General features: G+C 42.6%; 2 protein-coding genes across 11 annotated transcripts in view; one reads left to right on the forward strand and one right to left on the reverse strand.

Annotated features, from left to right (window-relative positions):
- Window positions 1-1,075: 1,075 nt before the first annotated feature.
- ERG28 (ergosterol biosynthesis 28 homolog) lies at window positions 1,076-9,711 on the reverse strand. Its single transcript, XM_063091573.1, has 5 exons — window positions 9,358-9,711; window positions 6,898-7,061; window positions 4,453-4,543; window positions 1,903-2,021; window positions 1,076-1,797 (listed from the first exon to the last, which is right to left on the reverse strand). The coding sequence occupies exons 2-5, from the start codon at window positions 7,028-7,030 to the stop codon at window positions 1,718-1,720; spliced, it is 423 nt and encodes a 140-aa protein (XP_062947643.1). The 5' UTR covers window positions 7,031-7,061; window positions 9,358-9,711; the 3' UTR covers window positions 1,076-1,717.
- A 152-nt stretch (window positions 9,712-9,863) lies between these two features.
- TTLL5 (tubulin tyrosine ligase like 5) overlaps window positions 9,864-12,456 on the forward strand; it is a 282,889-nt gene continuing 280,296 nt past the window's right edge. For all 10 annotated transcript variants that reach the window (XM_063088853.1, XM_063088855.1, XM_063088861.1 and 7 more), the window contains exons 1-2: window positions 9,864-9,972; window positions 11,277-11,441. In XM_063088853.1, coding sequence (XP_062944923.1) covers window positions 11,368-11,441 — 74 coding nt within the window. In that variant the 5' untranslated portion in view covers window positions 9,864-9,972; window positions 11,277-11,367. The remainder of the gene's footprint in view (window positions 9,973-11,276; window positions 11,442-12,456) is intronic.

Genomic DNA, 12,456 nt, shown 5'->3' on the forward strand with positions numbered 1-12,456 from the left:
AGGGAGGTCCTTAGACAGATAGAATGATGTAAGTTATGCACCCCCCCACCCCTTCTTGATCAAAATACCTTGTTTTCCATAGAGTTCTTATCACTATCTGAAGTTCTCCTTTCATGTGTTGGCTTGTTGATTCTGTTACCTTGACTACAGTGTAAGGTCTACAGGGGCAGGGGCACTGCCTACGTCATTCATTTTTTCCCCAAGTATCTGACATGGAGAAGTATTCAATAAATATTTGTTGAAATAACAAATGGCCTTTTCAGTACACACACTGTGTTTGAGGCCCAGCCAGTGGGAGGCCCTCAGAGTGGTGGTTAGAGGGCAGCTGTCCACTGCAGTGCATTATCCTTGGGGTTTTGTCTCCTTTTCATGGTCATGCAGCTGCTTCTTCTACACTGCCTAGTTCTATTTTGTCTCTGCTTTCTCGGGAATCTTTCTTCTTTAGGAAGAAAACAAGAAGGGGTCCTGGGCCGAGCCTGTGGCGCACTCGGGAGGGTGCTGCGCTGGGAGCGCGGCGACGCTCCCAGCGGCCGCGGGTTTGGATCCTATATAGGAATGGCCGGTACACTCACTGGCTGAGTGCCGGTCACGAAAAAAGAAAAAAAAAAAAAAAAAAAGAAGGGGTCCTGACTGTTCAGTTACGAACTTAGAATCTTTTTTTTTTTTCCTTAAAAGATGGCTGGCAAGGGGATCTGAACCCTTGACTTGGTGCCATCAGCACCACGCTCTCCCAAGTGAGCCAACTGGCCATCCCTATATAGGGATCCGAACCCGTGGCCCTGGTGTTATCAGCACCACACTCTCCCAAGTGACTACGGGCCAACCCCTTGAACTTAGAATCTTGAAGGTGGGAAAGAAGAAGAAGGTTTGACTTCAAGAATCCAAGAGAAACGAGCAAGTGACCAGAAGGAGCTGGAGATAGCCAGGTTTACATGGGTCTTGAGCTGTCCTACTTGCTATAGTATATTCAATTAGTCAGAAAGCTGAGATTTCCCTATCCTAGAGCTCAGAGAGGGAAAGAAACACTCTTTTCTTAGGAGAAGTCAAAGTACAAGGATTGATCAGAGTAGGAGGTTTTTCTATTTATTACAAAATTCATTACACAAATACAGCTGACCAGAAGGTCTAAAAACAGCCCAGACTCTTTCAACTCTTATCCACCTGTAGATATAAGGAGAACCATGGTCCTGCTCACACACAAGGGAGCCCTTCTTAGAAGAACTGCCTGTTCCTTGGATGGTTCAGAGTCTTGGGTCCAGCAGCAGAGAGGAGCCCAACCTGTGTGGACAACCCCTTGTAGCAGCCCTTGGTCACAGCTGCTTTGGGTAGGCAGCAGCTTTAAGTTTCACAGTTCACATGAATGAAAAGTAAAAGGAAAAAAAGCAGGAGGCTGGAAAAGGGAGCCTGGAAGAGGTTGCCATAGGGAAAGGACACACAGTGAGCTTCTGACGTGCTGGCAATTTCTTGACTTGGATGGAGTTACAGAGTTGTCACTTTAAAATTATTCTTTCAATTGTTATAAAACATCCACATTATATACTTTTCTGTATGAGTGTTATATCTTAAAGTTTTAAAAATGTAAAAAATAAAAACAGGCTAAAAGTGAATAAAGGGCTGATGATGGAGCAGAAAGGAAAGAATTAAAGAGCAGAGTGGATGAAGGAAGAAGACAGCAAAGGTGGAAGATGATGAAGTCTTGGAGGTGGTAATGCTGGCCTCAATTTCTCTTCTTTTGTCTGGATACTGGTTCTACTTCTAGGTACCGGAGCCCAACTAGCATACCGAGGATTGAGAAACCTTAAATACAGAGAAAAGATTAGCAGCTGACATAAACAGTACATTTCTTATACCTCTTGTATGTCTCCTTTCCTGTGGGAGGGTCTAGGGTGGTCGGATGCTTACTTGCCACCATCAGGGGTGCTAGAACACCAATCGTGGGAGCTGCTGTTCCGTATACAAACAGCTCAGAAAGGAAGTGCCCCAGGGCGAGGAGGAAGGTCCAGAGTGTGACGTGATAGAGCCTACAAGGGAGCAGACAGAAAAGCAAACTGAAGTTATTGCTTGTTTGGTACAGAACAGAGGAAAAGTATCAGTCAGACTTGATAAATGCAGAAAAAATCAAGGCTATGACTATGGCTTAAAAAAAACACTCGTTCCCGAGAAAGACCTGGCTGTTTAATCATATCAATTTATTCTCATCTAGGGCAAAACTGAAGGTTTCAACTGCTAAACTGAGAGAAGAATGGTCTGGGCATCCAAAATAGATCTCTGAGTCTTAGTAAGTTGGGGAACCCAGCTACAGCAAAGCAGAGTCTGGATTACGGCACTCCTAGGTAGTGTAACAATTCTGGATCAATCATGCTTACATATTCAACTTATCCAAATTGGCTGATTCTGTAGTTTAACCCCACCTGGCAGGTGTCTGGCCATGCGCTGGTCAGTGTTTATATGATGAATGCCACAGAATAAATGACCTGAGTAGAGAATAAGGAGCAAGGACAACTCTGGGGCTTTTGATGTTCTTCCAATAAGGGCTGGTTATTTTGTGTCTTAGCCTAGAAAAGTGGTCAGATGGAAGACACTGTGACAATCTCATAGGAAGAGAATTATTCCTCAGCTTTGACTATGAGTATAGAAGAGATAGGCTACTGGATGACTGACCACTTGAATTGCTGGTATTTTTTTTTTAAGTATAAAATTTTTAAAAATTATGAAATACTTCAAACATGCAAAAAGTTATAGACATAGAATTCTATAATAAGCTCCAATGCAACCAATATGCATCTTCATCAAATCTTAACATTTTGACATTTTTGTTTCAGATACTTCTAAGAAATGAAATATTCCAGATTAACAGTTAAAGCATCCTGTGTATCCTTATCCACCCTAATTCCATTCTCCTCCCTTGCCCCACCCCAGAATTAACCAGTATCTTAAATTTGATTTTTATCACTCCTATGCATGTGTTTATACTTTTAGTAAACATTATGTATGTGTGTTGATTTGGAGTTTCCAGTTAGGGAGGGAGTAGGATCAGAGTGCGTATCAGAAGTGCACGGATCAAAGTCCTACGCTAGAAAGGGTTGGAAACAGGAAGTCAGTATTTGCAGCTCTCCTGTGTTGGGAGAAGGGAAAAACGAATGGGTGACAGAGGTAAAGATAAGTTTGAGTTGTTTCTGGTCACTTCAAATGCACAGCAAATGAAAGATATGTCCCTTATATTTATCGGCAATTCTTCATTATGGTAAAAGTCTTTAAAATGATTATTCAATCCTCTCTCCCTCCCTCTCAGATATGCTGAGAGGTAGAACAGATATTCCCATTTTATAAATGAAGACATTGAGGTGCAGAGAAGGTAACGAACTTGTTGCTCTGAGTTACCAACAGAAGTGAGACCACAGCCCATTATTTTCATTTTTGCTCCTAGGCTGTTTTCACTAAACCACACTGCTTCCAAAACTACATGTCAATCTAGGACAAGAAAACCAGTTGCAAGTAAAAAAAAAAAAAAAAAAAGAGTTGGAGAGATCAAAGGGCTAATAGCTTTGCTTCAAATCCCAATGAGTCAGACCTTCTCAGTTTAAATTAATTGGGTCTTTAATATTTAGATCTGCAAAGTCAGAAATGAAAATCACTACCTCCCAGGGCTGCTAGGAGGAGACTTAATCAAGGTCATATGGGTAAAAGCTCCTGTCATAATAAGAGGGACTCAATTAATATTATTGCCTCCTCTCTTCCCCAGATACTGAGAGCTTGGATAAAATAGAAAAATACTTTAGTGTGAATCTGGCATTCAGATAGCTTCACCCAGTGACCTAAGCAAACTGTTTCCACCTAGACTGTGATGATGACTGTTACTAGGAAGAAAGCTTGAGCCCCCTCCAGTGGCCGGTTATGGCATTATCTATACAAGAAGCTATGACTGCCTGCGATTGTTCCATGATAGTTTGAGCACCCTAGGGAGATAGAATACAGCAGCCTGGGTTCTTTTTCATCTCCACCTACTGACTTTGCATAAGCATACAACAGTTTACTTGTGGGTTCCTCTATTTTCGTGGATTGTGATTTCTGTTCATTCCTACTTCTTGAAGAATGTGTAAAAAGGTACGTGTGGGTGGCTACTCTAAAAAGAGCCTACCAATCTACCTCTTCAATATAAAAAAGTAAGGCTGATTCTTTATGAAAAAAGTAGAGGGGTATAGTAGAGGCCACTGGATAACTACACTGCCGGCTTGCTATGTCAGTTCCAAAGAATTTTCAGACTTTAAAGAAGACCCGTTAGGCCTATTATGTTTTTTAGGTCTGGAAGGAATGGAACTATTAGCCCTTTATTATCTACATTATAGGCTAATGTATTAAAATGATTAACTGGTCCTAATGGTAGGGCAGTGGGTATGCCCAGCACCTGATTTCCAACAAAAGGATGCTAAAGCTCTTCCTTCCCTTACATACGTCTTGTTGTGGATGTCAATGGCGCAGAGGCAGCGAATCACTGATGAGAGCAGTGTCCAGATCCCAAAGGTCCGAGCTTGGAGGCCATTCACTATGTAGCAGAAAAAAGTAAGAGTTCAGGAAGGGAGGGTTGGGGTTCCTTCCAAACTCCTCTTAATTCATTGGTGATTCATGGGAGGTAACGAGCTGAGCCTCACTTTCATGTGGATGGGCAGAGTGAAGGTTCTAGTGTTGCACATGGGGACCGGAAGGAATGGAAGGAATTCCCAAATGAGAACTATCCTCTTAAGTGTCTACAGCTGCAGGGGGAGTTCAAAAAGTGGAAACCCAACAAAGAGCCCACTTAAGGCAATTAACTCCTGGTTGTAGTAGTTTACATCCTCTGCCCCTGGAAGCCCAGCGAGTCTAGATCAAGATAGGTTTAGGGGAATGCTGCAGAGATTGATCTGTCAATGTAAGATACCTAGGAGGCCAGTTGACTTTTCAAGGCTGAAGCAGAAGAGAACTTAGAGACACTGGGACCAATCTCGATGCCCCACATATGCTCTTTAAAGAGACCTAAGACCCTAAATCTCTTCCTGAATCTGGATATACATTGTTTCTGATAACACCAAGGTCACGGGTTCAGATCTCTGTGCCGGCCAGCTGCCAAAACAAAAACAACAGATCTACATTGTTTGAATGAAGCCCAAACCAGGCTGGTTTCCTGTGCACGTGGTAGTGGAACAAAGCACTGTTTCTATGGTGTTTGCTGGGGCACTCTGCTCTGTTCTTGGTGGCTTCATTCTGACACTACTGTATTAAATATCTTGTCCTGAAATATGGGTCATATTCCACCATAACAGTGGTTCTTGACCCTGGGTCTTTATTAGAATTAACTGAGGGAATTTTATAAAATTACCAAGGCGTGGGTATCAGATCAATTATATCATACTCTCTGGAGGTGGGCTCTGGGCATAAGCATTTTCTAGAAACTCCCTACTTGGGTGATTTAAATGTACAGCCATTGATCTAAGTCATCTAGTGGCTCAAAAGGCCCAAACAGTGAAAGCAAAGATACTTCCTCTGCTGGTCTATCTCTTGCTAAGCAAGAGAAATTTCAAGGGACAAGACTAACAACAGAAAGGTCTATTAATGTTACTTGGACTTAGGAATTTCCAGCCTTTGGAAAAACAGACAGTTCTACCAAATTCACATCACCGAAGACCTTTAGATGGCAATGAGAAAAAAATTCCATATGCCAACCAAATATCTAGCATTAGCTCTGGAGAACTACATTCTTTATAAACCAATTTGATAGCTTTTCTGATGACATGACTGAGGAGATTTCTCTAGTTAGTGAGACACTAGAGTGGAGTACTTCAACAGCCCTTAACCAAGTTGGGCATCAGGTGATATACTATGGGACACTCCAGAGCACCCTACAATTGGCAGATTAATGACAGCCCCCAGATCATGAAGGAGGATGGAGCCTTCACACTTCTGGGCTGGCCAACCCCCTGCCCCCCACCCACGTTCCCCTTTAAATTCAAAGGGTTAGACCAAATAACCTTTAAAAACCTGTGAATACATACAGCGTTCCATGGCCATCTAAGGGCAACATTTGAAGGTGAAAAAAAATGGAACTGTCCTGCTCACTTTCCCAAATTCTTTATTCCTATTGTATTTGAGTTTTGTTCAAAATGAGTCTTAGCCTATTTAATTTCATTTTATACCCAGATGTTGCAGAACAATGAGCTAGGTCAGAGCCTGAATCTGGGTTAGCTATAAATGAACATAGAATTTTCTGCTGCTGTGAAATGGTGCTGCAGCTCAAACTACCCCACACAGCAATGCGACCAAGTACAAGCTGAACTATAAAATCACTCTCAGCAGAGAGACTTGGGAAGTTGGGAAAGGCCACTATGGGCCTTCTGACGTTGGAGACCAACTTGGAGGGATTTTGGGTATCTTCTCAGGGACCATGTCATGGTTTTGGGAGACCCTGGATTAGTAACGCTCCATCTGTCACATGGAATACAAACCATGTGTGGCACAACATGACTTCTGAAGAGTGCTTTGAGACAATCTGAAACTCTTTTTTATGGTTTGCTATTGGGGCATCTCAGAGTCACCAAGTCATTTTATTTCCTCACTTGCCCTTATAATGCTTTTTGTACACACTAATTGCCCAGGGCAGTATAAAATGAATGAAAAGTATTCAGAGAAGCTTCTTTCCACAAAGTCATTACCTCTAGTGGCTGCCAAAGGCTAGATCAGGCAGCATCAGAATCACTTGGGAAGAAACTGGATTCTGGGCCCCACCAGTTTCAATAAATAGGTTTGGAGAGGGAAATGAGTACTTGTGCTTTGTTTAAGTTTCCTAGGTTATTCTGATGTACAGCCTGGTTTGGGAACCACAACTTAGGCCACTCCTACACAGGATGCAGTTCTTTGATTTCTTACCGAGGTTTGGCTTGCCAGTGTAGAGCTTTTCATAGAGAAAGGTGTGGTCTCGGAAGCTCTGCAGTGTGTTTCCCATGGCTATGATGGACACCATAACCAGCCAGCTTCTTAACACGTTCAGGAAACGGCTCATGATTCCCCTCAAACCTTAGATGGCTTTTAGCCTTGGAAACAAAGGTAAAGGACATAAAACAACAAGGGTCAGTCTACTTCAACCATAAGCTCTCTCACCTTTGTGGTTAAACTGTGTCCCACTCACAAGAGCTATACTAAACTTAGTAGGCCAATCACTTCATAAATTCCTCTCCAAGTCCTTGGCTCATCTATTCCAGTTTTCTTAACACAATACTCTTACTTCACAGGGTTAGCATATTGCCTTTGAATAGTAACCCTAAACTGAAGTGTGCTGACCTTTACCCAGAATGACAAAAGCTAAATAATACAGTGGGTGGAAATGACAAACCCAGAAGGAAAAAAATGGAGAGAAGAAGGGGAACAGAAGGAAAAGAGGCATACAAATACAACTACAAAGTAATCAAATGGATTTCTGTGTAAGGCATATAGAAATTGGTCTCAATACTTAGTCACACATTAATAGTGGTGAGTGAACAGTATATTTCGCAATAAGTGGCACAATACTTATCTTTGTCTGAGCAATTTCTCCAAAATATTACAAAATCAGAACTCCTGTCTCTTAGTTGGAATCAGTCCTTCTATGTCTTTACTTTTTCATGCCATTCCTTTGTAAAGCAAGTGGCTCAAAGGTGATTGTAAATCTACTCACAGATACCTGCCTTGCTATCTGTAAGAGATCCTTTCAAGCCTACAGAAGACTTATACATTTGAGTGGAACCTATGGTGTGAGGGCACTATTTACTTCCTTAGGTTTTTTCTACTTTGGTTCTCAAGTTTACCATGCTGTATGGACAAGAAGAACAATCTAAAAGTTAAAAATAAATAAACTGCTGTGCCTTTAGAACTGGTAAGAAAATTATATGGAGAAGGAAACAGCAATCTGGTGTTGGGTTGCAAGAGAAATTGTAATAGCACTTGTGCCATGCACTGTAACAGGCACCTGCCATATTTTATCTCATTTAATTCTTACAAGGTAGGCAGTCACTATTAATATTTCCATTTTACAGATGAGGTTTGGAACAGAGAGTGGCAGTGTTGAGGTCACACTGTTAATACATGGTAAAGTTGAGATACAAACTATGGTCTGTTGGACTCTATGTTGCAATACTACCTCACTACTTGAGAATATTTTGATGAAGTTCCCATTTTTGAGGAAGACAAGCATACCATGGCTACTCCTGCCTTCAAGTCATATAGAAAATACAATCAGGTTATATACTTTTTGTTTTTTTTTAAAAAGCTGAGATCCACTCTTATTGAGTAGTGATTTCAATTAACTTGATTTAAATAAAACCTATATAGATAAAGAATCTAATAATGGAATGACTTCTTCCCATCTTATTCTTTTTGGCCCACAGTTTATCTGTTATCAGGTAAACTATTTAGTCCTGAAACGGTAATAAACTATCAGGCTTCCTTTGTGTCACTTTGGCAATAGAGATTTCAGTATGGTCCTACACTACCCAGCTGAGATTGCCCCAGACACTGTGAAGCACCAAAAACCAAACAAAAAAGAGCTCTAGAAGAAGGGTGAATTGATGAGTCCCTCCCGGAAAGGTGGACTCTGTCCAGGTCCAGAGAAAAAAGGGGTCTACTGGACATCACAGGCAGTTATAGCCTGGCCCAAGATCCACCTATCCCGTTTATCTTTTCACCCTCTCTCAACAGAGACTCAGGTCTCCCAGGGTGAGAAATGCTCCATGGACACTGCCCCCTCTATCCCCTTTTCAGCAGAACTTAAGCCTTCCATTTCACAGAAGCTCTTAGAAATCCTGACAGCTGAGGAGGACAGTGCCTGTGCACTTCTGGATTGCTCTTCCAAATCCTCAACCCCACTTCCCTAAAGCTTTCGGACCTCCTAGACTTTATACAATATTTATTACCAAATTTTGCCTTGGCCCAGCCCAGCAGAGGTGTGGTGTTAAAACTTAGAGTCAGGAGAGAGGGATTCCTATCCTAGCCCTACCATTTAGTAGCTGTGTGACCCTGGGCAAGTCATTTACACTTTTCAGCCTCAATTTTCTTATCTGCAAAATGGAGACACAAATATCTACCTCAAGGGTTATTATAAGAACTACATGAGAAAAATTGAAGGTTCCTTGCACAGTGCTATCTCACACTGGCTGCTCGTTTGTTCATCCATTCCTTCGTTCCCCGAATTTAACAAGCCTTCTCCATCTTCCTAGCTCTTCCCTCTCCCCCCAAAAGGTTGCCTCCCAGGTATCTTCCCTCCATCTCACCCCCATTCTTCCAGACTCTCCCGATCTTCTCAAACAGATGCTACACAGCCACCTACATCCCTCTTCTACCCCAAATTCTCCTTACCTAGCTACGGGACCCCCAAAGCAGTAGCAGCAGCAACAGCAGCAGCAGCAGCGAAGAGCCCCCGGGACAGCTCCAACCCCGAGTCCACCTGAGACATTTGTGCCCGCCCCCGCCCTCAGCCCGGCTCCAGGATTGGGTCGTTTCCGTCAGTCCTCGCTCTGATTGGCTGTGCCGGTTTAGCTCCAGCAGGAGATGGGGCGTGAACCCCCTCACTGCCAATCAGCGGTTGCCGCTGCCTAAGCCTCTTCCCCGCTACGCCGCTCACGTAGTAAACCCTCCTGTGAAGCGTGGCGGAACTCCGGATTTGGAGTCAACCTTTTAGGGGCGGAGGAAGAAAAAGCGGAATAAAGAAGTCTCCCTGTGCAGTGGGAAGAACTCTGCGCCCGCACTGCGCGGCGGTGACGACATTCATCTGCGACCGCAGACGAGCGTTTTCTGCGCCGGGTGGCGGGCGCCTGCGCAGTGGCTCCGGGCGGGCGGTTACTTGTTGGTTGTTGTAGTAACGGGGGAAGCAGCAGTCGGCTGCCTCCTTGAGCCCGGCTGGGGAAGGAGGAGGGAGATAGGCGCAGAGCGCGGTCCCCGCCTGCCCGCCCGAGCCGTGGGAAGATGAGACAGGTAAACGCCTGCGCCGGCGCGCTTGCCTCCCCGAGGGAGGTGCGCTCCCGGGTCTGGGCCGGCGCGGTCCGCTGCACTTCCCTCTCAGAGCTCGGGAGCAGCTCTTGGCTTCCGGGCTCGCCCGGCTGAGTCGCTGCGGCGGAGTCGTCCCTTCTACCTGGGGTTAGCACCTGCGGACCTACCGGGGATTGGGGTGAGCTGGGGGTGGGGCTGAGGGGCAGATCCCTTTAGGGGAGAACGCTCCTTAGGCGAGTGTCCTTAATCTTCTTTCGATCGCCTCTGTCTCTCCCCGCTCTTCAGGCAGCCTAGGAAAGGTTGATATCCCTTCCTCTCTCGGAGGTTTTGTTTGTTCTAACTTAAAGGACTTCCCAACATTTTGGGAAACATCGAGAAATCCCGTTGAGAATCCTCTGAAGGAAGCCATTGAGGTTGTTAGATATTGCCCGTTCCGCTGAAAATCTGTAGGGACCATTATCTGGGTACAATCTTACCGTATATATGAATGCATAGAAAAATAAAGTTTGGAAAGATTGACATCAAGTGGTTATATCTGAGTAATGGGATTATGATCATTTAAATGTTTTCATTTTCTTTATCTGTAGTTTTTGTTTCCTCCTTTAACACATAACGACGAACACGTACTTTTTTCATATGGAAAAAATATTTCAAGTTAGAAATGCAGTGTTGGAAATTTCCTAATTTTTATTTCTATTTGAAATTCAGATCAAAGTTTGTGATTTTTAGTAAGGAAGAATACTTAAGTGTTTGAAAAAGTAGTGTTTTTTCCCCCAGCTGTTTATATGATCCTTGATTTAGGAAAATATACAAGTTAATCTTTCGATTCAGTTGTTGAACTTGTTTTACTGGAGACATGATGGCATCTTGCCTGCGCTTATCATATAATCTAAAAAAACAATTGCAGGGGTTTTAAACCTTGAGTTTTATTTTTGTCTAGGTCATATTTGTCTAGCAAGGAATCTATGTTTTAGGGAATCAGCCACCCACCTCAAACTGCACAAAAAGTGAAGTGAGCCTATCCTTTTGGTGCATATTAGGTTTAGTATATGGAAGACAGATGAGAAACTCAAATTTAGTAACCGTTCTTCAAATACATAGAGTACAGATGGTAGTATGTTTGAAAAAAATCTTGATTTGTGTGGTATATGTGAGGCACTGTGATAGAAGGTAAGCTTCTAGAGGTTGGGCACTATTTAGGTGTATATTTCTATTACTTGGGAGATCATTAGCAGTAATCAATAAAAAGACAACAGCATTCTGTTTTAGATCAATTGACTTTCTTGCAGGAATCTGTGCCACCCAAATCGATCCAGTGAATCTGCAAGGAGAGGTCTCTGAGGCCCCTTTCTGCTGACTGCATGACAAACCCTAAAGGAAATGCCAGTCGTGATGGCCCGAGACCTGGAGGAAACAGCATCATCCTCAGAGGATGAGGAGGTGGTAAGCCAAGAGTAAGTAACAGAAAGCCTGCTTTTGACTCTGCCTTTGGGATGGGAAATAGTTCTCTTTTACCATATACTGTTATCCAACATACTTCCTTTGGTATTGTCTCACTTTGGTTTTAGCTCCTATCCATGATCTAATTTGAGATCTTATTATTCAGTCCCCATCAGCTACTGGGGATAAGTCTCTGTTTCTGGGCTCATGAGTGAAGATCAGTTCTAAATGTTGTGAAATGCAAGGAGTAGCTTTCAGTGAACTCTTGATCAGAGCTCCCAATGTAGGAGATTTGGAAATTTTAGATATTGGAGAAAAATAGGTCTACAAACTCTGTAATGTTGTTTATGTTATGCTAATTTTCTCAAAAGCCTTTACAATAATAGAATGATGGTACTATACAGATGCCAGGTAACTTACCATAGTAACTGTGAGGCAGTACATTAGAATTCTGTAGCTTGTGCTTTGTCCATTGAACCACATTACTTTTCTGAGTTCTTTTAGGTAAGAGTCAAGTTTCTTGATTGCTGGATCTTTATTATAAAAATGAATGATAGTAATAACTGCAGGTGCTATAGGTGATGGGAAGGGCTTTATCTCATTTGTATCTCATTTATTTTGAAGATTAAACTACTGTATCTTATTTAGTCTGAAGATGTTATTATTTCCACATTATTAAATTTAGCCTTACAAATATCAAGAAACTGCCTCAGGGACCCATAGAGAATAAGTGATGGATTGAGATTCAGTCTTGGTTTTCCTAGATTTTGAAGCACTTTGCTATTTTACCTTTTTTCATATTACTTGACACAGAACAGAGTCTGGCATAAAGTTAAGATTTGTTTTTAAGATTCTTTGTGAGTCCTTTTGGATATGTATGTGCTGTATAACCTGAAAAATAGGGATAATATCTCCCAGGCTATTTCATAGGGGTGTGGTTAGGATCAAATAGAATAATGTGTGTAAAAGTACTCTGTAAATTATAAAGTACTGTACAAATGTAAGGCATTCTTACTGGTTTTAATATTG

The sequence above is a fragment of the Cynocephalus volans genome, chromosome 3 (genome assembly GCF_027409185.1).
Source record: "Cynocephalus volans isolate mCynVol1 chromosome 3, mCynVol1.pri, whole genome shotgun sequence".
Classification (NCBI taxonomy): domain Eukaryota; kingdom Metazoa; phylum Chordata; class Mammalia; order Dermoptera; family Cynocephalidae; genus Cynocephalus; species Cynocephalus volans.

Coding starts and splice junctions, on each gene's coding strand:
- ERG28 (XM_063091573.1), bottom strand. CDS start 7,030: ATGAGCCGTTTCCTGAACGTGTTAAGAAGCTGGCTGGTTATGGTGTCC. Junction 2,022..4,452: donor ATTGACATCCACAACAAGAC/GTATGTAAGGGA, acceptor GCTCCCTTGTAG/GCTCTATCACGTCACACTCT. Junction 1,798..1,902: donor AGCACCCCTGATGGTGGCAA/GTAAGCATCCGA, acceptor TCTGTATTTAAG/GTTTCTCAATCCTCGGTATG.